Source organism: Xyrauchen texanus, chromosome 1, assembly GCF_025860055.1.
Source record: "Xyrauchen texanus isolate HMW12.3.18 chromosome 1, RBS_HiC_50CHRs, whole genome shotgun sequence".
Classification (NCBI taxonomy): domain Eukaryota; kingdom Metazoa; phylum Chordata; class Actinopteri; order Cypriniformes; family Catostomidae; genus Xyrauchen; species Xyrauchen texanus.
The window spans coordinates 33398105-33424035 of record NC_068276.1 but is presented as its reverse complement, the minus strand read 5'-3'; the positions used below and the strand labels follow the sequence as shown (position 1 = coordinate 33424035).

The 25931-nt window shown below is 38.5% G+C and overlaps 1 protein-coding gene across 1 annotated transcript in view; it reads left to right on the top strand.

Moving 5' to 3' along the window:
* The window catches only part of LOC127650725 (alpha-ketoglutarate-dependent dioxygenase FTO-like), a 182325-nt gene that overhangs the window by 70004 nt on the left and 86390 nt on the right, over positions 1–25931 (top strand). Inside the window, exons 7-8 of the mRNA XM_052136328.1 lie at positions 2404–2523; positions 18416–18540. Of these exons, the coding sequence (XP_051992288.1) occupies positions 2404–2523; positions 18416–18540 (245 nt within the window). The remainder of the gene's footprint in view (positions 1–2403; positions 2524–18415; positions 18541–25931) is intronic.

Here is a 25931-nt window from a genome sequence, read left to right as displayed (position 1 = left end):
GGCGTGTGTGATAAATCTTTACGGTTCTCCTGGGTGGCACATAGCAGCAAACATAAACAAAAGAAACAAGAAAAACAAAACAGCAAACAGGAAAACATGAAATGCAGATGCCATCACCCTCCTTCCCATTGTGAGGACCCAGTTATGATCGGCACCGCACAAAGACAAAAAGATGTTCAGTATAAAGCAAGCTGTTTGTGGGTTTTGTAACTACCTATGTTGGGGATAAAACAGGTGACAGTGTGAATGTTTATGAGAGATTGTTTGCACTTGTGTTGTGTGTGATTTTCCAGGTTTGTGTGTGTTCTGCATGCCTTTTCCTCTAGATGCATGTGCTCCCTTATTAACTTGACCTTAATGTGGGTGTTCAGTTTGTGAAATCACACCCAACGCCCCATGAAAATGCCCTTCCCCAGTTTTTCCACCTCACTGACTCAGGTGACTAAAACCGACTCCCCTCTGCTGCTCTATTCTGCTTCTAAATTGTCCTCTGATGGATGGATAGAGTTTGATAAATGGATGGACGTCTGGACTGCTGTTGTTTCAGAGCATGCTGATATAATGCACAAGGGCTAGAGAGAGGGATAGTGAAGAATGACTGGAGTAGAAAAAAATTTTGTCCAACAACCACATTTTACAGACTATCAAACACACCTGACTGCTGTTTTTCAGCTGCTCTTAAGTAGATATTTGCTATGGTTTGACCTCTTGTTCAAGGACTCTACTTTACCAGCCTTGGTTTTTTTTTTCAAAAGACTTTCTGGCTCAAAAGAGTTTAGAGTTTGTTGTTGCTATGGCTTTTTTATGTTTGTTCTTTTCATAAACCAAAGATAGCAACAGCTCGATGTCTGTGGGCGATGTTGGTTCTTTACACACAACCACATGGTTGATTAATTTTTTCTGCAGAGTTAAAAAAAGTACATAAACTTGGAATATAAAAGCGTAACTTTTGTCTCAGGGCAACGTTTTGTATATGGTGTGAAGGGAATCATAAGAATACATTGTTTACATTTGAACAGTGATCAGTACATTTTTGTTAAAAATATTTTTCCTATTCACAGAGGCAACTTTTTTTATACCAGGGGTGGGGAACCTTTTTTCCATTAAGGGCCATTTGAGTATTTACAAATTATTCGCGGGCCATACAATTGCTTGCAATTTCTGATTGTGGGTTGAAATGAATGTACGCTTTCCGTTACGTGCACACACCAAAAACAATATAAGATCGTGTTGTTCAGTGGTGGGCCGTGCGTTAAAAGTCTAAGCCTTCAGTGTGATTCATGCCATTAAGACAACACTGTTTCACAATAAGACACCCTATGCCTTTAGTCATCATACATTATGTCACAGCTAACTAATAATACCAATTGACACGGTCACGCACGAAACACAGAACTTGAAAGGACACTTAATGCTCAAGCAAGCCTAATTTTAACTGCAGCATGACTGTTTTGTGACATGAACTTTTCCTAGTAAGAATTTGTAAAATCCGACTTTCCGAGTTGAATGGAAAGCAGCACTACTTTTGAAAACTTTATCTGACACTGAATTCTCATGCGCTTAGAAAACTCCTGATGTTGCTATAACAATGCAAAAAACACTTACAGTTTACTTGAAGTGAAAATCAGTCCTCCTTTCTTGATTAATACATTAAGCAATCAACCGGTCATGCAGAACATCTCATGTTTTTAAATCCGTAAGAAATTATTTCTCAATGGCGATACCTGCAGTTATGACAATCTCGATCTCTTTGCTTTCAAATGACATCACTTAAAGCGTGATTGCATCACTCAATGCCAGCTAGAAGGCTCGACTGAGGCATATCCTTAAGACCACACCCACCAAGAACAAATAAATCAGTCTTATTGGCTGATGAATCTGATAATCTGACATGAGTTGCTCATTCATTTGCATTGTTGAGGGATTCTGTGGAAATTCTGAAGGCCTGACGGGGTGTAGCTCAGATTCATGCACTTTTTCGCACATATGATTTGTGAAACAGTTGTCACACTTTGCTTGAAAGCATCAAGGACTTTTTTTTTCAGGTTAATTGGATAAAGGACATTTTTTGCTTTTCAAATTATGAAATAGGCCCTAAAGCCTGATGTTCCCCACCCCTGGTTTAAACCATTCATTGGTTGATTGCCGTTGAAAAGTGAAAATATTGAGACTCTCTGTCACTGTCAGCAGTGTTGCCTAACAAAGCAACACTGGCCTTAACCATTGGTGTAAATTTGGGATGGGCCTGCCTGTTTTATAGTTTTAACCAAAGGCAGACGTGAGTGTAGGGAAACCTGATTGAAAACGATCATTATTTTTGCAGTTCTGTTTGTTGACGGCAGTGGCAAAGAAAAGACTCAATGCAGCTTTAACATCTTGCACATCTGTGGCTCCTCTTCTCAGGTGGAGTTTGAATGGCTGAGACAGTACTGGTTCCAGGGCCGACGTTACGCTCCATTCTGCAGCTGGTGGACTAAACCGATAGAAAAGCTGGAGAAAGACTGGAAGGAAATGGAGCGAATGGTAAGAGTGACTGAGTGTTTTCAAGCCTGCTCAGAATCCGTGCCCACATTCATACAGAATTGGAAGGCCTGTGTATTCAAGGATTTAAACATGCCCTGCCCCTTTTTTATTAAATAATATGGTTCATTATGCTTTCAGATTCTAATACAGAGGTTTACCCTCCTCAACACATTTTATCATAGTTAAATCCTTTCCACAGAATGGACCCTTTCTCATTTCTGGGGTTGGATTACAGAATTTAGCTATTGCATGGTAAGCTTTTATAGCAGTGACTTGCAGACCACAGCAAATATTTCATTTTTGCATTGCCATTTGCAACATAAGCAAAAAAAAAATTTTTCCATGACTTTCAAAAAGAGTACAAAAACGGAATGACGACAGGCAGATACGAGAAAAGTAGCTGTATTTTAAACCCCATCACACTAGTATTAACTACTTTTTTTTTTGTCAGGATAATATAACACAATTATTAACAATAATAATAATAATAAAAAGACATTTAAATTCATCCATCATCCATAAGAGAAAATGTGAAAAAGTGTGTATGCGCCTAGCCCTAAGACAAGATGGATGGACAGAGAGAAGAAAATTATGGAGATTAGGAAGTATAAGAGAGACTTTGGAAAGCACCATCCTAGTCTTCTAATTCAGTACATGATTAATGGTGTTTTTCTGTAAAGAATTGTGTTTTTTCCCCCCCCAAGACAAGACTTTATTTGTCTTTAGTATGCCATCACCTGTTTTTCATTCCCCTTTTTTTTCAGTAATGGAGTCTTTAATGGCACTTAATATTTCTTACAAGCCTTACATGCTGTTCTCCTGTCCCCAAAATAACCCTGTTGCCCACAATGACCATAATTCAGAGCTGTATCAGTACTCTCATTTCTGAACCTAATGCAAGACTGTGCTAGAAAGGACTCACAGAGGTCATTTAAGTCTAGAAGATCACAAATGATCAGGACTGTCTGTTTAAGACATGTTTGATCCATATGTTTGAATTGTGGAGAACACAGCTCTGCTCCAAGCGTTGTAGCAAGTTTCAATAGGGGGCACTGTTGTATCATAATAGTCTCTCTCATGCTCTCTGCCTCTTTCGCACTTTGAGCAGTAATCACATCTAATGTGCTGCTGGGGCTAAGAACCGTCTCTTGAGCTAGCCGCGGTGTGTGTGTGTGTTTGTGTGTATGTTTGTGTGTGAGTGCATTGCAGGGGTGAGACAGTCTCTGTCTCACTGTGAGATACTTGTCCTCCTCCTGACCAGAGACCGTTTAAGAGAGCTGATATCCAATGGTTAAAGACACACATGTATGTGTCTGTAAATATCATCTTACATTATTTCCTCATGTAATAATAAAAGAGAAATGTAAAATATATATTTGAAATATTTAGATATTATAATTCTTATATATTTCATAAATCGATATTCCAATTTTAACATGCCATTTTTTTTTCTTTTTATTTCATGAATCTTTTTTTGTTAATATCTAAACTATAAATATAAAATTATATTTATGTATTTTCACATTTTGTCAATATTTCATTAGTGCTTTTTTGTTATTGTAAAATAAAAAAATTTTCTTTTCATTTAATTTGCCTTTCATAAGATATTACATATATTAATTACAGAAATGGAAGACAGAAATATAAAATATAATTTTTTTTCTATATTAATTTAGAATCCAAGTTATTTATTTAATTATTAATGTATTTATTTTTTCCACTTTTTTTTAATTTTTTAATTTGTTTATTTATTTTTGAATTTAATTTATTCATGATTTTGCATTTGTGGATTCACGCATTTAGTTTAACTCAATGATAAATCTTTTTTGTACATTTTATTATTTGTACAAACAGAGAATTCAGAATGCTTAGAGCTTGAATAAAAAGCTCATGAATGCGAAAGCATTTAGAAAGTAAATATTCATTTGAATTCCTAATATCTGATATTTTCACAACTGATTTAAATTCATTTAAGTATGGCAGAGTGTTTGTATGATATTAACAGACAGTCATGGCATTTAACAGAGACATGTGTTTATCTAGATTCCTGGGAATTTTTTCCTTCGCCTTTGTGCACTTTTCTTGATTTCAGCAGTCTGAGCAGGTCCGGGGTTGGCTGCTCCGTGTATTTCTCTGTGTGTGCACCCTCTTCCTGCTGTTTATTAAAACCGCTCCTCTCCCGTGGGGGTTTCTCTCTTTCATTTTCCTTCTTTCTCTTTTCTTGCCTCTCCCTCTCTTGCTCTTCAGGCTGTTGTGATGCAAATTTTCACCCCTCCATTTGAATGACATTCTGATAAAACAACTCTTTCTCTTTCTCTCTCTCTCTCTCTCTCTCTCTCTCTCTCTCTCTCTCTATATAACACCCCCCACACACACACACACCTGTACCTCATGAATTAATGTGAACTGCTTAATGAAAACAACATAGAGAATATTGTGGAACATTGAGGATAAGAAAGAATAGAAAAAAGATGTTTGGAAGATAGCGATTTAAATGTGCCTAGTTCTTGCTCTGATAAGTTGAGGTAAATGTTATCAAACATCAGGTCTGGGGTCCCTCTCCTCAATTTCTCTTTATACACACACACACACACACACACACACACACACACACACACACACACACACACACACACTATACAAGCATCTGGTCCCTAAAGAGAAGCTATCATACTCCTCATACACCACTGACATTTATTTAGGATTTTAACAATGACACACACTATCTCTCTTTCTCGCTCTCTATTCTGGCACACTAGAGATAGTCTACTATATGCAAAGTATTTTAAATACCATCCAGGCATTTTTTTAATTCTATGGTTTATATGGGGTGCAGGGCTGAGAGGGAGACAGGTCTGTTAAAAGTGTGTGTGTGTGTGTGTGTGTGTGTGTGTGTGTGTGTGTGTGTGTGTGTGTGTTTTGGTGGGTGCAGCTCTAATTTGTCACTTTCTTGACAAATCTGTCGCTCTGAGCATCACATCAAAAAGCTATCTCCGTCTGTGTCTTTTCTTTCTATCTTTTTGCTACACTGCAGCTTATGCGGCATGAAGCCTCAAATATTGTGTTTTGAAACATTTATTTTCAAGCTGAATTTAAAATGATTATGCATTTAAAGAATGCTGTGCATAAGGTGAACAGTTTAGATGTTTCTTTTCCTTTGGTGGTGGTGTGTTTATTTGTGAGTGTGTGTGAGCATGTGTGTTGGGTCTTGCACAATGACCATTTAATAATTTCATCCTCTCTGTTCAATGAAAGAAAGTGAGCCATCACGACTGCAGGGGTCATCATTGATATCTGATTATGTTATTGACCTAGTGTGTGTGTGTGGCAGACAGGAAGGTAAAGACCCTTCTCCCCAGCGAGAGACACAGAGAGAGTATGAGAGTGAGGGTCAATGTAAATGTTATTGCAGTGTGAGCTCATTTGATCAAAGCCACTGAAAGGTTAAGCGAATCCAATCTGGTTTAGTGTGTCTGAGGGTAGGGGGTGTATGTGTGTGTGTGTGTGTGTGAGTGTGAGAGTGTGTAGACATTTGAGGGCAGTGGAGAGAGGCGGACACAGAGAGGGGATTATCGTATAGCTGGTGAAATGCTGGATCTAGTTTGGAGCGCTTCTCTCTGTCTCTAATGCATTTAGACAGCAATTGGCCTTAATAACCTTTATTGACTTCAGTAGGTCAGTGCCAAGGATCTAATTATTCAAGTGTATCAATTTCATCTAGTTTAGAGCTGCCTCATTCTGATAATTATTTTAAGGTCGACCGGGGCAATTAATCTCTATTCACTTATTTGATGAGTTTGTAAAACATTATAAACGTAATGGCTTTGCTGTGTATTTTCATCATAAATATTATTTCAGAATGCTTGACATGGCGTGGGCTGCCGTCGTTTGCAGTCCGCTAAGGCTTTCTTGTGGTATTTGCCTGCATACTTTACAGTTTTCCTTGAGTATTTTTTATAATCTGTGCATGCCAGGGCAGTGTTTTACTGCCGTTTTCTGTGATCAAATGGATACCATAAAAAATGTGGCTTGTTTCAGTTACACCCTGAATTCCATAAGCAGCAATTCACCCTTTATTCATTTTCTTCTAAGTGTTGTAATATTAAAAGAAAACGTTATAAAAATAAAAGCATGTATAGATTTACATTTCTTAGTGTAGGTTTCGAACAGATTTTCAATAAGAGTGTGTTTTCTGATTTTTTTAAGTATAGGCACCTTCTTCACCCCCCCGTCCTCCCCATTTCTCTCTACTTTAATTTTCTCAGAATAGAGGTACAGTTGTTCATTGTCAGAGCAGAATGAATCAATCTTTATTCCTAGATCTGCAGTGTTTACTTGGATGATTCTCACAAAACCTGTCAAGAAAATGTCCTACTCCTATTAGACTTCAAAATCTAAAGAAACAAATAAAAACGAAGCCTTTTTAGGACCATTCATTCTTTTTACACTGTGACATTATTTTCATGACAGTTTTAACCCCCATTCTCATTACCCTAACGTGAACAAAATGTTATATTATTTATTTTGTAAAGTATTTATACGTCATTGCACTCTGTTGGTACTGCCTTTAATTATTTATTTTTTTTACAGATTTTAATGGAAAAAAGAAGAAAGATTTTAGTGTTACAGTAATGAGATTCATCATTGAAAACAAGGGAAATAGGAAACAAAAAACTTATCCTTATGGGTATATGTATCCAAAACAAGGGTACCTTGTTTTGAGTGCACTGGCTTCATTTTCTTTTTGCAAAATATAATTATTATTTAAAAATAAATGTTTCATTGATTTTGGTTTAAGTATAACCGTACATTTTCTTGAAAGGTTTCATGAGCATCACCTACCTGCATTTCCTCTTTTGGTTTACCTGCTTAAACAACAGAGCAGAAATTACCTCCCAGTTTCTCTAATTACGCTTTTAAACGGTAAATAATATGGCTGCTAATTTCACGGTAAGGGGCATTTTTTTACTGGAGAATGGGGGAGAGAATGAGAAGAAAAGAAGCGGGGGTGGGGGGGGGGGTAGTGTACAGTAGAATTTGCTGGCAAAAGGTATTTATGATTCCCTTTGAAGTCCTTATTGAACAGGGTAAGCTGAATTTTAGCAGGCTGTGATACTGTTGAGGGTAAATACTTAAACCCCTTTGGAGAATTTCAAGCGTTGATATGCCACTTGCAGGCTGTGTGTTTGTGAATGTGTTTTAGTGTTTCCTACCTACAGGGAGAGAAAGAGAGAGATAGAGAGTGGCCTCTCGCTTTGTACCTGCATACAGAAGGGTTTTAGAGCTTGTCTGGGCAGCCAGGCAGGGAGACCACTGTGTGTGTGTTTTTTTTTTTAAGGGGGTTTGTTTGTGTAGCCATGGAATCTCTGGGATGGAGTATTATTGGATATTTTTTAAAGTACACACACTGATAGCTCAAAGGGTTACCACAAGGCCTTCTAAACACAGTCAGCTAGACACACACATACACACACACACACACCCACACACACACACACACACACATCTCTACAGTCAGGCAACCATTGTTTCGCACAAACTAACAATGATGAAAAATAGTATCCTGTTTATATAAAACCCATACACATTGCTGATTATTCCATTTGTTCATTGCATACTTACACTCACCTAAAGGATTATTAGGAACACCATACTAATACTGTGTTTGACCCCCTTCAGAACTGCCTTAATTCTATGTGGCATTAATTCAACAAGGTGCTGAAAGCATTCTTTAGAAATGTTGGCCCATATTGATAGGATAGCATCTTGCAGTTGATGGAGATTTGTGGGATGCACATCCAGGGCACGGGTTCCACCACATCCCAAAGATGCTCTATTGGGTTGAGATCTGGTGACTGTGGGGCCATTTTAGTACAGTGAACTCATTGTCATGTTCAAGAAACCAATTTAAAATGATTCAAGCTTTGTGACATGGTGCATTATCCTGCTGGAAGTAGCCATCAGAGGATGGGTACATGGTGGCCATAAAGGGATGGACATGGTCAGAAACAATGGCATTTAAACAATGCCCAATTGGCACTAAGGGGCCTAATGTGTGCCAAGAAAACATCCCCCACACCATTACACCACCACCACCAGCCTGCACAGTGGTAACAAGGCATGATGGATCCATGTTCTCATTCTGTTTACGCCAAATTCTGACTCTACCATCTGAATGTCTCAACAGAAATCGAGACTCATCAGACCAGGCAACATTTTTCCAGTCTTCAACTGTCCAATTTTGGTGAGCTCTTGCAAATTGTAGCCTCTTTTTCCTATTTGTAGTGGAGATGAGTGGTACCCGGTGGGGTCTTCTGCTGTTGTAGCCCATCCGCCTCAAGGTTGTGTGTGTTGTGGCTTCACAAATGCTTTGCTGCATACCTCGGTTGTAACGAGTAGTTATTTCAGGCAAAGTTGCTCTTCTATCAGCTTGAATCAGTCGGCCCATTCTCCTCTGACCTCTAGCATCAACAAGGCATGTTTTTCCCTTTTCATATCATTCTTTGTAAACCCTAGAAATGGTTGTGCGTGAAAATCCCAGTAACTGAGCAGATTGTGAAATACTCAGACCGGCCCGTCTGGCACCAACAACCATGCCACGCTCAAAATTGCTTAAATCACCTTTCTTTCCCATTCTGACATTCAGTTTGGAGTTCAGGAGATTGTCTTGAGCAGGACCACACCCCTAAATGCATTGAAGCAACTGCCATGTGATTGGTTGATTAGATAATTGCATTAATGAGAAATTGAACAGGTGTTCCTAATAATCCTTTAGGTGAGTGTATATATTAATACATTAGAGCAGTACATGCATTTTAATATGAAGAAAATTGACATTTCTTTTAATTGAATATGTAACTGAGAAATAACAGATAATAGATTTGAACAGATAAATACTGTAAGCATCCTTCATTTTTATCGACAAACATAATTGACTGTTTTCATATGGATCAGTTAATAAATGTTGCTTGATTTCTTTTGTCATATGCACTTGTGTGATTGGGTGCAGATGATGCAGTCGTGTTCTGATGGTGTTGCTGAGTGGAGCTCATCGTGTGCTGGAACAGACAGTCCCTGACAGCCATGAACTCTTTGAAGTGAAACTCTTTTCTTTTTTTTTCTTAGAAAACCAATAAGAGCTTTACAATGCCTGATCTATCTTATCTCCTCTAACCCTCATCACACTCTCCATTTATTTAATGTTTTGCTTGTTTATTGTCTCTGCAGTGTTTTTTCTTTCTAGCCCCCTTCTTGATCAGTGAGATAAGCAGCTGAAGAAAAAGGAATAAGACTTGGAATTACAGACCATGACTGATTAATCACTGCTGGGGAAACACGCAAACACACACACACACACACACACACACACACACACACACACACACACACACACACACACACACACACACACACACACACACACACCGACCCATATACAGTACATCACACATATTTGCTTCATAACATTTCACACTAACACCTACACTTGCTTTACATAGAGATTAAAACATTACCTGACAATCAGGTGGAGTCAGACCTCATTTAGTAGATATACACCTATCTCTTCCATCTAATGTGTCTGTCTGTGTCCTCTATCCCCCTTTTAATTCCTCAAAGTCACCAGGTTGGCTATCATGTTGGGGCTCTTAACTGAGTTAAGACACGGTTCAGAACAATAAGGGGAATGATGGGAGAGACAGATGGCAAGCCAGTTTAAAATTGTCAGATTTGCTTGAAAAATCGCAAAGAAAGAGAGGAATTATAAAGAAGATATTGCTGATAATTTGAAGTGCAGACTGGTTGCTGATGCATACTCGGAAGTTGCAGTGTCTGTGTTTGTTTTTGTGTTTGTTTGTTTGTGTTTGGACAGAAGTTTAGAGTGAGGGCTGAGATGAATAGACACAGATGTGTTTGATAGTAAACACTCTCTCTCCAAAAGGAAATGTTCCTGGTGGAATCTGTTATGATCCCTTCACTTTCAACTCTCTCTTCTGCTCTCTGCCTCTCTCAGTGTTTCGTAATGTTCAGTGGAAAGTGACAGATGATTTTGTAATAATAAAGCACATTCAGCATCTTACACTGGAAAAGATCAGGCTTGACTACTAGAAAGTAAAATCACACGATATTGGCGCGGACACTTGAAATTGTAGCAGATTAATGCTACATGCCAATTGCCGTTCCTGAAAAAACTAATCAAGGCTTTCTCAGATTAAAAATAATAAAAAATAAAAAAGTGGATCTTAGATGGCTATATGTTGTGTGTAGTTCAGTAGGTTGCTGTTGTTCGCTGGGAGATATTAGGTTGGTTTCTGTGGGATTTGATAGTGGGGCTGTATTCAACCAAGTTAATTTTAACACATGAATTTGGCCATTGGTCACTTATTTCATTATACTCTGTAAATAGACAACCAGTGTTGGGTTGTAATGGATGACATGTAATCTTCATTATATATTCAGATTACAAAAATCAAATGCTTATAATATGATTACATGATAATTATTATTATTATTATTATTACATTTGATATGTGTGTAATCCTATTGCAGCTACTGTTTAGGGATTACATTATTACATATCAATTAGCAGGGTTGGGAAGGATACATGCTGTAAAAATGTAATTTGTAACATATTCTGTTACTGGTAAGGTCTGTAACTGATTCTAAATATTTATAATATTTCTATAGAGAAAGCTTTACCGATATAACTATAATTAATTATGTGTTATGAGCAGGTTTATTTAGAGGTTTCCTTTTGAGTGTGTTTTTCCTGTACAATCTTTAAACTGAATTCTCTTCCAGTGGTGTACTCGCTGTGAGTGTCTGTTTGTATCCGTCTACCCACTAATATTATTCTTATGTGTCATGCCCAATGATTCATGCACATATTTCTTAAGGCATTCTCGCTGGAGGTATTAAACTATCAGATTTTGAAAAGAACATTTTTTTATTTGTTACTCTTACTCATATTTAACTAATGCACTGGAAAAATGTGTCCTGCTATACAAGAGCCCTAAGGCTTCCCAAAACCACTGATACACATTACTTAATTCACTTCACTGCTGATATTTTCAGCTTTCAGATGACATATAAATTACACAGCAGTGTCTCCCGTAACATCATAAGTTGTAATCGGTACAGCTCGGCTTGGGTTTCGTTCATTTTGCAGCAAGCCAGTGCTAACTGTACCCTATCAAAACTGTTTTCCCAAATGCCACTTTTCAGCCACCGTAGAAAAAAGACATGTAATGAAAATAGCTTCAGGTCTATGTGATGGTAATCTGTGCGTGGAGTTCACATTCTTTAAGTGCTGAAAATGAATCTGTGCAGAGTGAGGAGAGAGTGAGGTTTTGGCCTCCCTCCCACTGCCAAAAGCTTTCACTGGCAGGAGAAAAGTGGGTACAAGATCCTAATCGCTAATCTCCAATCAGCAGGCAGATCCAGAAGGAGATGGAGGTGGAGAGAGATGGGGCAGATGTGTATACATGTGTTTGTATATGAGGAGAGTGGCTATGGGTATTAACTCCAAAAGAAAACGATAAATTAAAGAGAAGGAGACTTTTAAGAAAAAGATTGTTTTAAGGAATAATTCACCCAAAAAAAATTCTGTCATTATTTACACTCATGCCATTCCAATCCCATATTACTTCTGTCAAACACATTAAAGAATGTTTCAGTCCCTGATTACCCTGTGATGGCAGTTTATTGTGAGATGAAAAAAGGACCCCAAAGTGTAAGAAAAGTTGTCCATGCAACTCGTGCATCATATTTTAAGACACTGACTTAGAAAAGAATAGGTTTTGGTGAGAAACAAACTAAAATATAAGTAATTGTACTGTGAGATTAACATGCTGTTGTATGGGAAACACAATGGCATCTTCTCTCCTCTCCCCTCCTCTCTTCTCCTCCACCCCAACACTTGTATCCAAATTTGCACTTGGCAACAGACAGGATTTTTTTTTATTGTGAGAAGCTATTGAAGGCTTTTGGTGTACAACTGCCTTTTTTAAAACACATTTTTTCTTTCCCATCTAAAAGAGAGAAAGAAACCAATATAGACAGAGAAAGAAAGAAAATCACAAAGCTTTTAGCTTTTGCTTCATTAGCTAAGGCATATGTCCGGTTCCCTCTGGCTGGAGGAATCAGAATCCCCAGCAAAAAAGCCTGCGGCCCATAGTGCTTCACCACAATGCCTTCAAACTTTCTCACTTGTTGCATTAGGCTCTTCAGCAGCTGGGTTTCTATTATCCATCTCCGTCTCTGTCCTCTAACACATTGCTGTGATGTTGTGAACACATTTTTCTAATGTTTTACACTTCATATAATCCATTCTCTCAGCGTGCAGGATCTGATGGGAGTGGTAATTGATGAGCCTCTGTGAGTTCAGAGGGTCAATGTGGCTGAAAGGCCAAGCTCTCAATCACTCACTCACTCACACACACACACACACACACACACACACACACACACACACACACACACACAGAGAGAGAGAGCGAGAGAGAGAGACATGCATAATTATACTGGCTTTGTCTGAAAGCTGAAAACTACTGGCAGTGTTTGGATGTAGGAAGGCATCGAGGCACATCCGAATCCAATTTGTCACATCCATTCTGCTAGGATACCTTCATGTGGTTGATTTTGTAGCCAGCATAGTTTTACCCTTCACCACTTAAAAAAAAATAAAAGGTACCTGAGTGACCAATTGAAAGGATAAATTCAGTTTTGAAATGCATTTCTCAATCTTTTCAGGCATTGTAGTCCCTAAGTTATTGCAGGCTATGGTGTAACTACAGGGTGGGTAGCTGCCCTAGGGCCCGGGGTGAGAGGGGCCCCCCAATGGTGAAAAGTATCATGACAGGTGCTTTGCACCAGGGCCCATGAGATCCAAGTTTCGCCACTTGCAGGGTTACTGCTAAAGCTCACTTGAATACATTTTAGGTCATTAACATTATGATACCATGAAAGGCTGTCAAAAACCAGTTACACGAAGACAACTACACTGTCAATTATTTTATTTTGCAAAAATTGAACCTTTAGGGGTACAAGAGATTGTCACTGGGGCAGTACCCTGAAAGGTACACCCACTGTGCCCTTTATATGTTAATCGTAACGTTTTTGAACCTTTACTGTACCGAAAGGGTACACATTAGTACCTTAAGGTGTAAAGAAGGTACACTGGGTGTACCTATGAGGGTACTGCCCCAGTGACTAGCTGTTGTACTCCTGAAGTTTACATTTTTGCAAATTTTTTCTGACGTGCAAAGCTAACACAGGTACAGATCAATACAATGAAATGTGTGTTTGTGCCTGACCTTACTGAAACAGTGGCCTTAAAACAAATTTGGATACTTAAGCCACACTTTAAAATTGCATTAGATAACAAAATATTAAACCAAGTTGCACTTATTTTAAATATAGCAAAAGCACTTTTCAAGCAAAACAATACTGTTCTAAATCAAGACAAAAAAGTATTTGAACACGTTCTGGTTGACGCACTTCTGTGTAATCTTGAGGAGAAATTACTTAATGACTGATGTATCATCCACTAAAAATACCTTGAGACCAGTTGGTTACAGTTTGCAAGTGCGCATGGGAACAAAGATCTTTTTTTGGAGAAATGTTCTTTTGTTCTCTGTGACTGATTCACTTCACAAAATAGATGGCATCATGAGGAAGGAAAATTATATGGATGTATTCAAGCAACATCTCAAGACATCAACCAGGAAGTTAAAGCTTGGCTGCAAATGGATCTTCCAAATGGAAAATAACCCCAAGTATACCTCCAACGTTGTGGCTAAAAGGCTTAAGGACAACAATGTTTTTGAGTGGCCATCAAAAAGCATTTGTGATGAACATTTGTGGGCAAAACTGAAAAAGTGTATGCGAGCAAGGAGTCCTTCAATGCCGACTCAGTTACACCAGTTCTGTCTGGAAGAATGCACCAAAATTCCAGCAACTTATTTTAAGAAACTTGTGGAAGGCTACCAAAATGTTTGACTGAAGTTAAACAATTTAAAGGCAAAATACCAAATATTAACAAAATGTATGTAAACTTCTGACCCACTGGGAATGTGATGAAAGAAATAAAAGCTGAAATAAATAATTCTCTCTACTATTATTCTGACATTACACATTCTTAAAATAAAGTAGTGATCTGAACAGGCTTAAGATTTTTTCTACGATTAAATGTCAGGAAATGTGAAAAACTGAGTGTGTTTGGCTAAGGTGTATGTAAATGCAAACAATGACATTCTCTGTATCTCCTATTTGTCTGTCAAATTGCCTGCATGTAGTATGTTTTATAAATTGATAAAATACAAATGAATAAAACTGTAACTTGTGTGTTTGTTTTGTCTATGTACAGTATGTTTTCTAGAGAATGGCTGCTGGCTGTTTGAGTATTCTCATGTCATGCAATTTGTTAGCAGTACCTGCCTGACACTGGCTGTTCAGGGTGCTGTTGGTAATGTTGGTTGGCCCTTCTACTGATGGTTAACTGATGTACCTGTCACATAGTCCTTTTGTGTGGGGTGGGGGCAGGTTTAGCTCTACTTGTGGAGCAAATATTTGAAAATGTCCTCACAAATATAGTAAAACTTGAGAAAACCAACTTGTGAAGACCTGTGTCTATGTGTGCGTGCATTTGTATATATGTGTTTAATTATTCCCTTCTGTGAGTATGGGGTAAACCAAAGTGTGTTTCCTTGTGTCCAAATGCACACACCCACCTCTGTTAGTCTCTTGCCCTCTGTCTCACACTCTTCACTGTGGTCCTGAACCCATGTGCTCTGCACAACATCACCCAGCTGACGACAGCTACCGTCATTCAGGGGTAAACAAGGACACACATACACAAACCACACACAGATAAGGTGGCATATATAGGGTGGTGGTTGTGAAAATTTCTCTCATCAACCCACCTTGTGAACAAAACACATAGTCTATCTCTTACACACACACACACACACACACACACACACACACACACACACACACACACACACACACACACACACACTTTTGTGGGTCATCCTTATTGTGTCATCTATGTTTAGTCTGATGTGATTCTTGTGTGGCTGAACTGACCTCCTAACCTCACAGACTGAATTAGTCTTGGCAGACTCATTCATGCTGGGCTCTCTCAGACAGGATGACTTTAACAGGTAACAACTGCTGACAGGTAATGCTTCAGTAAGACAGAAGTGCTGTTTAATGGATGAATGAGGGATAAAAATCAGTGAAGAAAAAGTGATCGCTGGGAAACAGGTGAGGTGAACCATCACTGAGAACACTTTTTGTGAAGCTTTCTCACCTGTCAATCATCTGAGCTCCAGCTACTGTAGACGAAGACAGATGGAGGGGGAGTTTGACATCTTACATCTTTTTAAAAGAAAATAAAACTAGAAATATATATGCATGTATATATAAATATAAACTGTGTCCTAATTGGTACACTATGCACTCCATGAAGCATTCGTTGTGTACCAGCTTAAGGAAGTGACATTTCAAGCGGATATGATGTGTTGCCGCTAGATTAAGCATGTTAGCTAACCTCAGTTCAACAATTGTATATTAAACAACATATATATTCACACAGTTTGGGATGATGGTAAAACATTTGTAAGGTGCTGTATCCACTGACGTTTTGCTAGCTGCTACATTCTTCATTATTTACAACTGTTTTGTCAGACCAGCAGTGAAGCCAGGTAACTCCGCCCCTTCCACTATGTAAGCAAGCTGCATGTGCTGAGTGTCCAACATTCCACACTCTGTTGAAAAAAATGCATCATCCGGGTACTTAAAGTCCACTTCTTTTTGCTGCATTTTCAGTGTTAACATTCAACTTGCACTACAAAATGGTATAGAATAGGTCAGAAGTGTTTATCTGTGCTCACAGTGTTTCAGACAGGCTGTCAGTCTGTGCGTTGCTCGATGGCAGACACTATTTGATCCTAAATTGGTTATATTTGGATCTATTTTCATTGGCAGATCAAAACTACACAAAATAACTGTCCATATGGTGTTAAAATTTAAGATCCAGTATTAACTTCATGTTTGTAGAAATGTATAAAAGCAATATAGGTTACATTTGTGAACATTAGTTAACAACAATAGTTAAACATGAATTAACAATGAACAATACTTTTACAGCATTTATTAATCTTCATTGTTAGTTTGTGATACCTAATACATTTACTACTATTGATGTCTACTCCCTTCTTATTAAAAAGTGCTACCGCAAATCACATCGCCTAATCTTAAGCACGATGCTATTCTGTACAAAAGCACTCCCAATTGTGTTATTAAGGTTAAAAAGTCTGAGGGGATTTCACAGGTTCTTTGGAAAGTACACGTCTGTCCTTCTGTATTTTTATAAACTGATGTCTACTCCCTTCCAGTATCCAAACACATGTCCTGAATGTGTGTACATCATTAATTGGCGTACACACAAACTTCATTGTTCAAGCAAAATATAATAAATATTTTGTCCTGCTGTCTCTGATTCTGGGTTAATCATTGATATTTTCTACGATGTTGTTCTTCAGAGCCCTTCCGCCTAAATACAGAATAGATTTGACCTTTAACATTAAGGGAATGAATGTATATTGATTTCTTTAAGCACTGGCTAAGAGCTTGTCCATGGGATTGGTAGTAAAGCTTAATTCCCTCATTTGATGATAAGAGTGATTGTTTCTCTATTAAGGATGCTCTGGGATCTTTTAAAGAACTAGCTTTTTAACCTTAGTGAGATTTTATGTTGCCATGTTGTGCTAGCCATAATGATAGCTTACCCAAGAATGAACTTTCTGTCATAATTGACTCTCATTCTTGTTCCAAGCCCATATCACTTACATTCCTCAATGTAACACAATAGGAGAGCTCCCAAAAAGCACCATAAAAGTAGTTTGTATAACTTGTGCACTATATTCCAAGTCTTCTGAAGACATATGATAGCTTTGTGTGTGGAACAGACACAAATTTCAATGGTTTTTCGTCAATGGTTAACTGTTATGAACAAATCCCTGTCACATACATTCTGTGCTCATCTGCTGTCATCTCTGCTTTGCTCCGACAAAATAGTTCAAGTATTAATATAGTAAAAAATATGATTTTTATTTGTTCCAACATTGCTTTTATGTTAACCACAAAACCATTTAAATTATATATTTTAGACAACGATGATGGTCAAGCCATGGATTTTTTTGATAACGTATTCAGACTTGAATGCGTAGAGCCGGTCTCTCGTACACTGAAAACATCTCTTCTTGATCATTCCGTGCACTCGTGTGTGTGTGTGTGTGAGAGAGGTAGTGTAGCGGTTAGTGCGCTGTGCTACGAACCTGGTGACCTGTGTTCGATTCCCGCTCATGGCCAACACCAGTGACGATTATCTGAACCGGTCCCGGGCCTCCCCTAGGTCGACTCAGCCTAAAATGAGTACCTGGTGTGGTGTGTACAACATCGCCACTGGGGAGACAAAGGCGGTCGGGCGTGGTGCTGGCCACCCACCCCCTTGTGTACTGTTCCGGATTTCATATGTGCTCGCTAACAGCACTTGTCCCTACAGTCTGTTAAGGCTAAATGGGGGATCTTTGTCTTTGTCTTTTGTGTGTGAGAGAGAGCAGAGCACTCTGAAGTGCACAGCACATACAGACTATGTATTTAATTAAATCACAGCTTTATGGGGATTAATAATCACACTGGGTCATGTAGCGAACTGCTTATCTGGAGGTGAGAATCTACCATTAAAAAACATTTAAATGGACGGTTGTGTTTTTTGCTTTTATTACACTTGTTGGGCACATTAAAATGTCCTGGGAATGTCCTGGAAAATTGTGCTTTGAAAAGAGTGGGAACCGTGGATAATAACTGCTGCTGTTGTTGTATCCAGACTCAGTTGCTGCTGGCTGTGGTGGAGGATGAGAACACAGCACAGGAGAACAGAAGAGAGATGGCAGACATCTTACTGAATGCCCTGACAGACAGACAGCAACACAGACAGACGTGGAGAGACAGGTAAGTCACTCTTGTGTATGAGCAGAACCCTGAGCACTGACTAACTTGTGTCTAATGTCACCTCTTCAGTGAATTGCATTGAAGAAAGGATTTCAATAGGAGGGCAATCCTTCAGGCCGAGAGAGTTCGCACAAACACACGTATACACATGTGCTGATAGCCCATTGACTTCCTTCCTACGAGATAAGACCGGCTGAGAGACATTGCCCATTTTTTCCGATAACAGAGAGAACCAACCTTACACACACAGATATGCATACCGACACACTAGCACACATTTTTTCCTCTTGCTTCATTATTTCCCATCAGAATAGAGAGTGTGTGTGTGTTACAATCTGTCTTCATTCAGATGAGGCCATTAGTCTGCAGAGCCTAAAACAGTTGCATTTTCCCATTGACGTTCCTGCATCTTATCCTTTACAACATTAAGGAATGCTTCCTACCCTCTTACTCCTCTAAAGCGTTTTTGTGAGGGGGTTGTCCCCTTGCTTTGACCTCTGAGTGATGCCCATGCCTGCTGGTACCTGTACACAGTGTTGATGTTGTGCTGAAACTGCATTCTTTGATGAAATGAATGGGTTGATGAAAACTATGGACCAGGCCATGATCCATTTGTCAAACGCCTTCACATTGAGCCAAACACACACAAACACACTTTTTGTCTTATCTCACCTCCCCCACCTCACATCTAGAGGAACCATGCATTTATAAATTCATGCTTCTTCTGAATTCATGCACTTTCAGAGCATGCTTCAAAGTGTGCTCTTTTAGTATGCATCAGTGTAGTAAAGATACTTGTGTTCTGATGGCTTCTCCGCTTATATGGCCTTATTGCATAGTAAAGTGTCCCAACTTTAGAATCTTAGCAGATGCAGTGGTTGTTCGCCTACTGTTTCATGAATACTGCGTATCTGGACATCTTACTCATTTGATATACTGCTTTTTACACACTATATAGCATTCTGTAGTAGAAAAGAATAAATGTGCTTTTCCGGATGTAGGAACTATCCTACACAGACTAACTCACTTGCACACTCGGAAGTTTATTTCATAAGACGGAACAGCGTGATTAGATAAGGATACCTTGACTCCTTCATGTGTGCACCCACTGCAATGTGTTTGAACTCATCCCTTTCCACTATCACTTCCTGCCCCCCCCCCCCTCAGGAGCAAGATAACGTCACTCTCTGAACATCAGGCATAGGTCTGTGAAGTAGCTGTCAACAAATAGCATTAAGGGAGGAGAGGCAGATAGCCGAGCATAAGGTTAAGACACGCCGTTAAGACAAAAATTAACTCATAGCTGATAAGATCTTCTCTGACGTGAGGTGATAAAGTAAACATCATGCACAGCACTCTGCTCACCTGAATGCAGTGATATATTCATACTATTATCATGACAGACTGTTATTACAACTATTAAGACTCACGGTGCTGTTTACAGACATTCATTTCTGACCAGTTTTCTTGAAAGGAAACTTCTCAGAGCAGCGTGCTAAATCATGTCGCTTGTTTTGCAGTGAAAGGCTGCAATTGTTTTATTAATTTAGTATGCAGCAGGCCCACTCCTCACATTATGCCTTTCTTTTGTCTCAGCGTCTGTGTTTTGAGTGGTAAAAACCGAGTGATGAATGACTGCCGCCGCTACAGGCTCATAAACATAGGCACAGCAGGCTGATTGATTAAGGCTTTTATTGTCTTACAGACATTTGGTTTCTTAAACAGTAGTTTGAGTGTTGCTGACTGTGGGGCCTCTGAACTTGCTTTCTGCTATCTGAGTTACCCTGAGGGGGGAGAGAGAGAGAGAGAGAGATGCTAAATGTGACTGTACAGTCCTCCTGTTGACCTATAGGTACTCAGGCTCAATGATGACTTCACTTCCTGTCCCATGGTGACCCATCCATTGACTAACCTAACACCCATGCAGCTCAGATGGCTTGTTCTTAAAAATACAGTGAATCTACCATTGGTAAAAGATAAACATTTATGGTAGGAACACCTCTAAAAGCCCTTTTACATGACCTCAACACAAGCTTCACACACTACTCTGAGCTTTACATGAAAAGTGCTGCAGATAGCTTAACAGAAGGGCAGTTTTATGAGGTTGCCAGGTAGCATGACAGCTGGAAGTCTGCTCAGTAAACAATGAAAATGTAGTTCAGTTTAGAATAGAATAAATGTCTTTGACACATCACAGAAAGAAAATAAAGGACTTGTCGAACTTTGATTCATAAAGCTTTCCTGCTTGTATGCTCTTAGTAAATGTAAATTAGTTCAAGAATTAAGGCACCATGATGACAGATTCCAGCCTTATTTCAGGCTGGACAGCTACTAGTTTGACCTTCTCAAGTACTTTTTTTATTTTATTTATTGTGACGTGACTGATGACAATCTCAAGTTATACAGTATGTTGAGGAAAGCATCTCAAACAAACCTCTGATGACAGCAAACAAAGCATAAGAAAGTATTATGAATAACTAAAACAATAAAGTATAAATGAATAAAAAAATATTAAATACATGCAAGATCTCTTCATAGTTTTTGTCAATTTAGAATTTAGAAACATTTCTTGTTCCTTTTCTGTAGCCAGTTGAATCTTAAATTTCATAGAAATGTCTGTAGTGATTGTACATTTTTCTGTGCTATGAACTATTTTATTTGCTAGAAATTGCTCTTTGTAAATGCAATCTCTTTAAAATTATGTCTAAAGGTCCTTGTCTTTAATCTGAACATCATGGAAAAGTCATGGCAATACCATTAAAATGATTTGGTAAAAGAACCCTGTGCATATGAACTTGTGAAAGAACCCTGTCTAAAGGAGGCAAAAGTATGTGTGAAAAGTTTGGTACAAACTTGGACCTTTCATTGCAAAGTCTGACATTGCATACAAAATGCAAATTGTCCAGTAATCATTGGCTGTTCTCCGAAAAGTCAACGGCAATTGCCGCCAAAGTTGAAATTGTTTGAACTTTGAGCGCCCGCAAAATGGAGCCATTGTAAATTCTGTAACTGATATTTCGCTCCAGAGCGTCATGTGTTAGAGATTAATTTGCATAGATGGTCAAAAGGCACCAACCTTTTGGTTATGTTTCATCGATATGCAAGCCGCAGAGTTGTGGGTCAAAACCATTGATCTTTTGATGCCATGATATAATGAATTAAGTTTATGTTAAAGTACACAACTGAACCATACTCTTTCTATCACACACACACATACACACCCACCTTGCACAGGTAGATCGTACAACTCCTGTCACATGTACGTCCCTGTACTGACCTCTGTAGGGGTCACAGTCCATTTCAGTGGTGGGCAGATTGCGTGTTTGGGAGTTGATGAAGAGGGCAGTGCCTGGAACAGCTGTGTGGTTTGTAGTGACCGTGCTAACTGCTGTAGGCTTTGTAAGGTCATTATATGATAATGAAAATGATTACTGAATTACATGGGGGTTTAGGAGAGGGGAGGGGAGGGAACAGGCCTGAATTTGATAAATGATCTCTGAAAGTGCCCATCTGTCTACACCCTCTCTCTCTCAATCCCTCACTCCCTTATTTCCCTTTTCTTCCTCATTATCTATGTTTTTTTATTTGATCTTTTTTCTTATTCATTTATTATATTTGATACTTTATCTCAAATTGTGAACAGTAGTAAAGTGAAATACCTTGAATGCAATAGACAAAAGTGTCGACCAAATGCATACATCTAAATCTAAAATGCTCTTTTGTCAATTCTAAGTTGTGTCATTTCTGCATCACTAGCATCACCAAATGGACCAAATGGCATAAAAGATCACTGTTTTCATATAGATTACAGAAAACTCACTCAGTCTAGCTTTGGTGGTTCAAACATAATTCCACCCCAAACTTTTTGGAGCCACTGTTGCTGTGTTGGGCCGGGTGGCTGCTCATACAAACTGAGGCATGTTTTTATGGCGCCACAGTGTTACATTTTAGGTGAAATCAACCTACGTAATGCTTTACTAATAGTTGACTCTGCATATTAAGCTGGGATACGACAACACCAGCCATACATTACAGCATACAGTGGGAAAATTTAAGTTGTGAGCATAGCCTCTTCCAGATACAGAAGAGGTCTATCAGGTTTAAGTGGACAGGGCAAATGTAGGGAATAATTTACTCTAAGCATGTAGGCCATCCAAAGACAGTTAGTTACAGAAAAGAGCAAGAGAACACATATTTGGATGAATGAGTGTTTCTTTAAAAGGCTCTAGTGATTAATTATTTCATTTCAATTGCAAGATATTTATGAGCTTCTAAAGCCTCCATTTAATCTGTTCTCAGATAGTTTTTTCATGTGTTTCTTTGGAAATGCCTCCAAATATTATTTCAATCATGATAATCAATTCAAAGTTCTTAGGAGCTTTGAATGAATATGATCATTGTGACACTAGTGAAAAGGTTTGTGTGAGTGTTGCATCCTGGAGCCAACAGCTGCCCTCATCACTCACCCTCACTGTGACCTCTGACCCGAGGCTATGAATGTCTGTATTTCAGTGAGTGTCGCAGTGTGTTGAGTGTGTTGTGACCTCTCGTACTTCACCTGGGTGGAAACCTTTAGAACAGAAATGCCGCAGGCTGTCATCACACACTCGCACACACACTGAAGGGTCACAGAGTTCAGAGGGCAAGCAGAAGTTTTTCTGCAAACTCCAAACATTACACACACAGACAAACATGATTGTTAACCAGCCTTTGCTTTGGTCAATACAAGTGTGGCCAGTGTTCGGAGTAATGCGTTATAGGTAGTTAGCATTGCATAAAGTAACAGATCTTTAAAAAATACCTAAATTACTTTTTAAAATAATTGACTTTCATTTAGCCTTTTTATTGTTTATTTACCGACAAACATGATTAAAAAATTATCAACCTTGCCCATTACGTAGTCAAGTCGTCTTCTGTGAGGCTGTTTACATGGCAAGCATTGCAATGTTTATATGAGAATTTAGTTGATGCATTCAAATAATTTTGGTGGATTTTATAAAAGAGGAAAAATAGCACTTCGACTAAAAAATAAACCAAGCCATGGCAAAACTAGACAAGCATAGCACAATCATTGTGGGTGACAAAGGGCCTCAGTCAATTGACGGTAAGAATAAGTAATGAAAAAGTAACTTTTTATGAAAACTGGTGCTGTTTTGACGCACATAATAATTGTCACATAATAATTATATATATATATATTTTTTTTCATTTTAGCAGTCACACAATACAAAATAATTGTTAAAGTAACACTGAATGTGCCATTATGTGTCATGGCAATAAAACACAGACATATTAACACATATTCAATGTTGGTTTTCTCTCTTACTTTAATACGTGCACAAATTCACTCCACCACCAGTTGTCGTCTCATGAGGAATGGGGTGTCTCCATAGCTGCCAATCCTGCGGCATATCTTTTGTCCCAGCAGTGACTGTGTCCCTCCCACCAGGGTCCTACAGGAGACAGACAATAGACCTGCTGTCCCAGAGTGGAGGGGAAAAGACTGTTCATGTCTATCTTCAATGAAAATGGACAGCCTCAGCCTGCACATGACAGTTCTGATGCTGAGAGAGACCTTTACAGTTACTCAGGATGGAGATATCACACATGCACACACATTCAGCACACACCTGGTGTCTATCACACTATGCGTTTTCCTCTCAAACTCATCTGTTTAATTAGCAGAACAGCATGTGTGTGTGTGTGTGTGTGTGTGCTTGTAGGACTAGTTTAAGGAATAGTTCACCCAAAAAGGAACATTCTCTCATTATTCACTTACCCTGATGCCATCCCAGATGTGTATGATTGTCTTTCTTCAGCAGAACACAAATTATGATTTTTAGAAAAATGTTGAAGCTGTGTTGGCCCTTATAATGGAAGTAAGCAGGTGCCATCTGGCTACTGGCTATTTGATAGTCCAAAAGGCATTTTTAGGCAGCATACAAGTAGTCCACATGACTCAAGTCAATCAATTAATATCTTCTGAAGCAAATCGATAGTTTGGTGTAAGGAAAAAAAATATTAACTTTATAAAATCATTTCCTGCCAGCAGTCGACGCATCAGTGGTGTGAGCGCTAATGTTCACGCAAGAAGTCAGAAGCACCTGCTTTGTATACAACAGAGGAATGAACGTCACACGAGAGTTAGTTCATTTTAAACAGCATCCCAGCGCTGGCCAGAAGCAATGATGTGAAGTTAAAAACATTGTAATTATCAATATTTTTTCATACGCCAACCTATCGATTTGCTACAGAAGACATTCATTGATCGACTGGAGTCATGTGGATTACTTTTATGCTGCTAAAAATGCCTTTTGAACTATCAAATATCCAGCAGCCTGGATGGAACCCTTAAACATTTTTCGAATTTTTCTGTGTTTTGCTGAAGAAAGACAGTCATACTGAATAAGTGAATAATAAGTGAATTTTCATTTTTTTTCTGAACTATCCCTTTAATGAAAGAGCCATAGCAACAGACACACACACACACACACACACACACACACACACACACACACACACACACACACACACACACACACACACACACACACACACACACACACACACACACACACACACACACACCTTCATATGAACATGCATATACACATAACAGACTCACACATGCATCAGGATTGGGTCCCTTTGAATTAAATGAGTTGGAATTGTACACACCCACAGGATGTTGAATTTAAATTTTAATTAGGATGACATGGTGGAAATTACTGATTTTAATTGTAAAGAAATCCATCACAGATGCTTTTCATCTGTCCATCACAAGTTTGTGACAAGACATCAATAGTTTGGTTAATCATTATTTTTTAAAACAGATGCCTATATTCCAACATGGGGTAAATTTAAGCATTTTGGGAAATTAATGGTTTATGATGCGTATTATGTAATACTGAAAAATAAGATTAGCATAATGGAAAGCTACACTAAAGCTAATATGCTGTATGAATCAATTTAAATTTCATTGCATTTTAATCCTGCTTCTTTAAAAATTTTGGAATTGGAATTCTGCACTGTTTGACACCTCAATTCAAATAAAATTGGAATTCAGGAATTGAATTGGAATTCTGATTCCACTATACACATTATACACAAAATCACAATATACATTATACAATATATACAGTGGTCGAGGAATTTTGTTTGAGTAGCGATTTTCACAATATACATTGCTTCAAAGCAGCTTTAAAGAGAATCATGCCTTAATGTCTTAATAGTCATGAAGCCACCATTGGAGAGCTTTATAAAACATCATGCCTTAATGTCTTTAAACCCCTAGTGATCAAGCCAAAGGCTGCTCTGGCTAGGGAAAAACAAAAAAAAAAAGATTTAGTTAATAGAGAGACAAATCAGGAGAGAAACTAAACTTAGCTTGG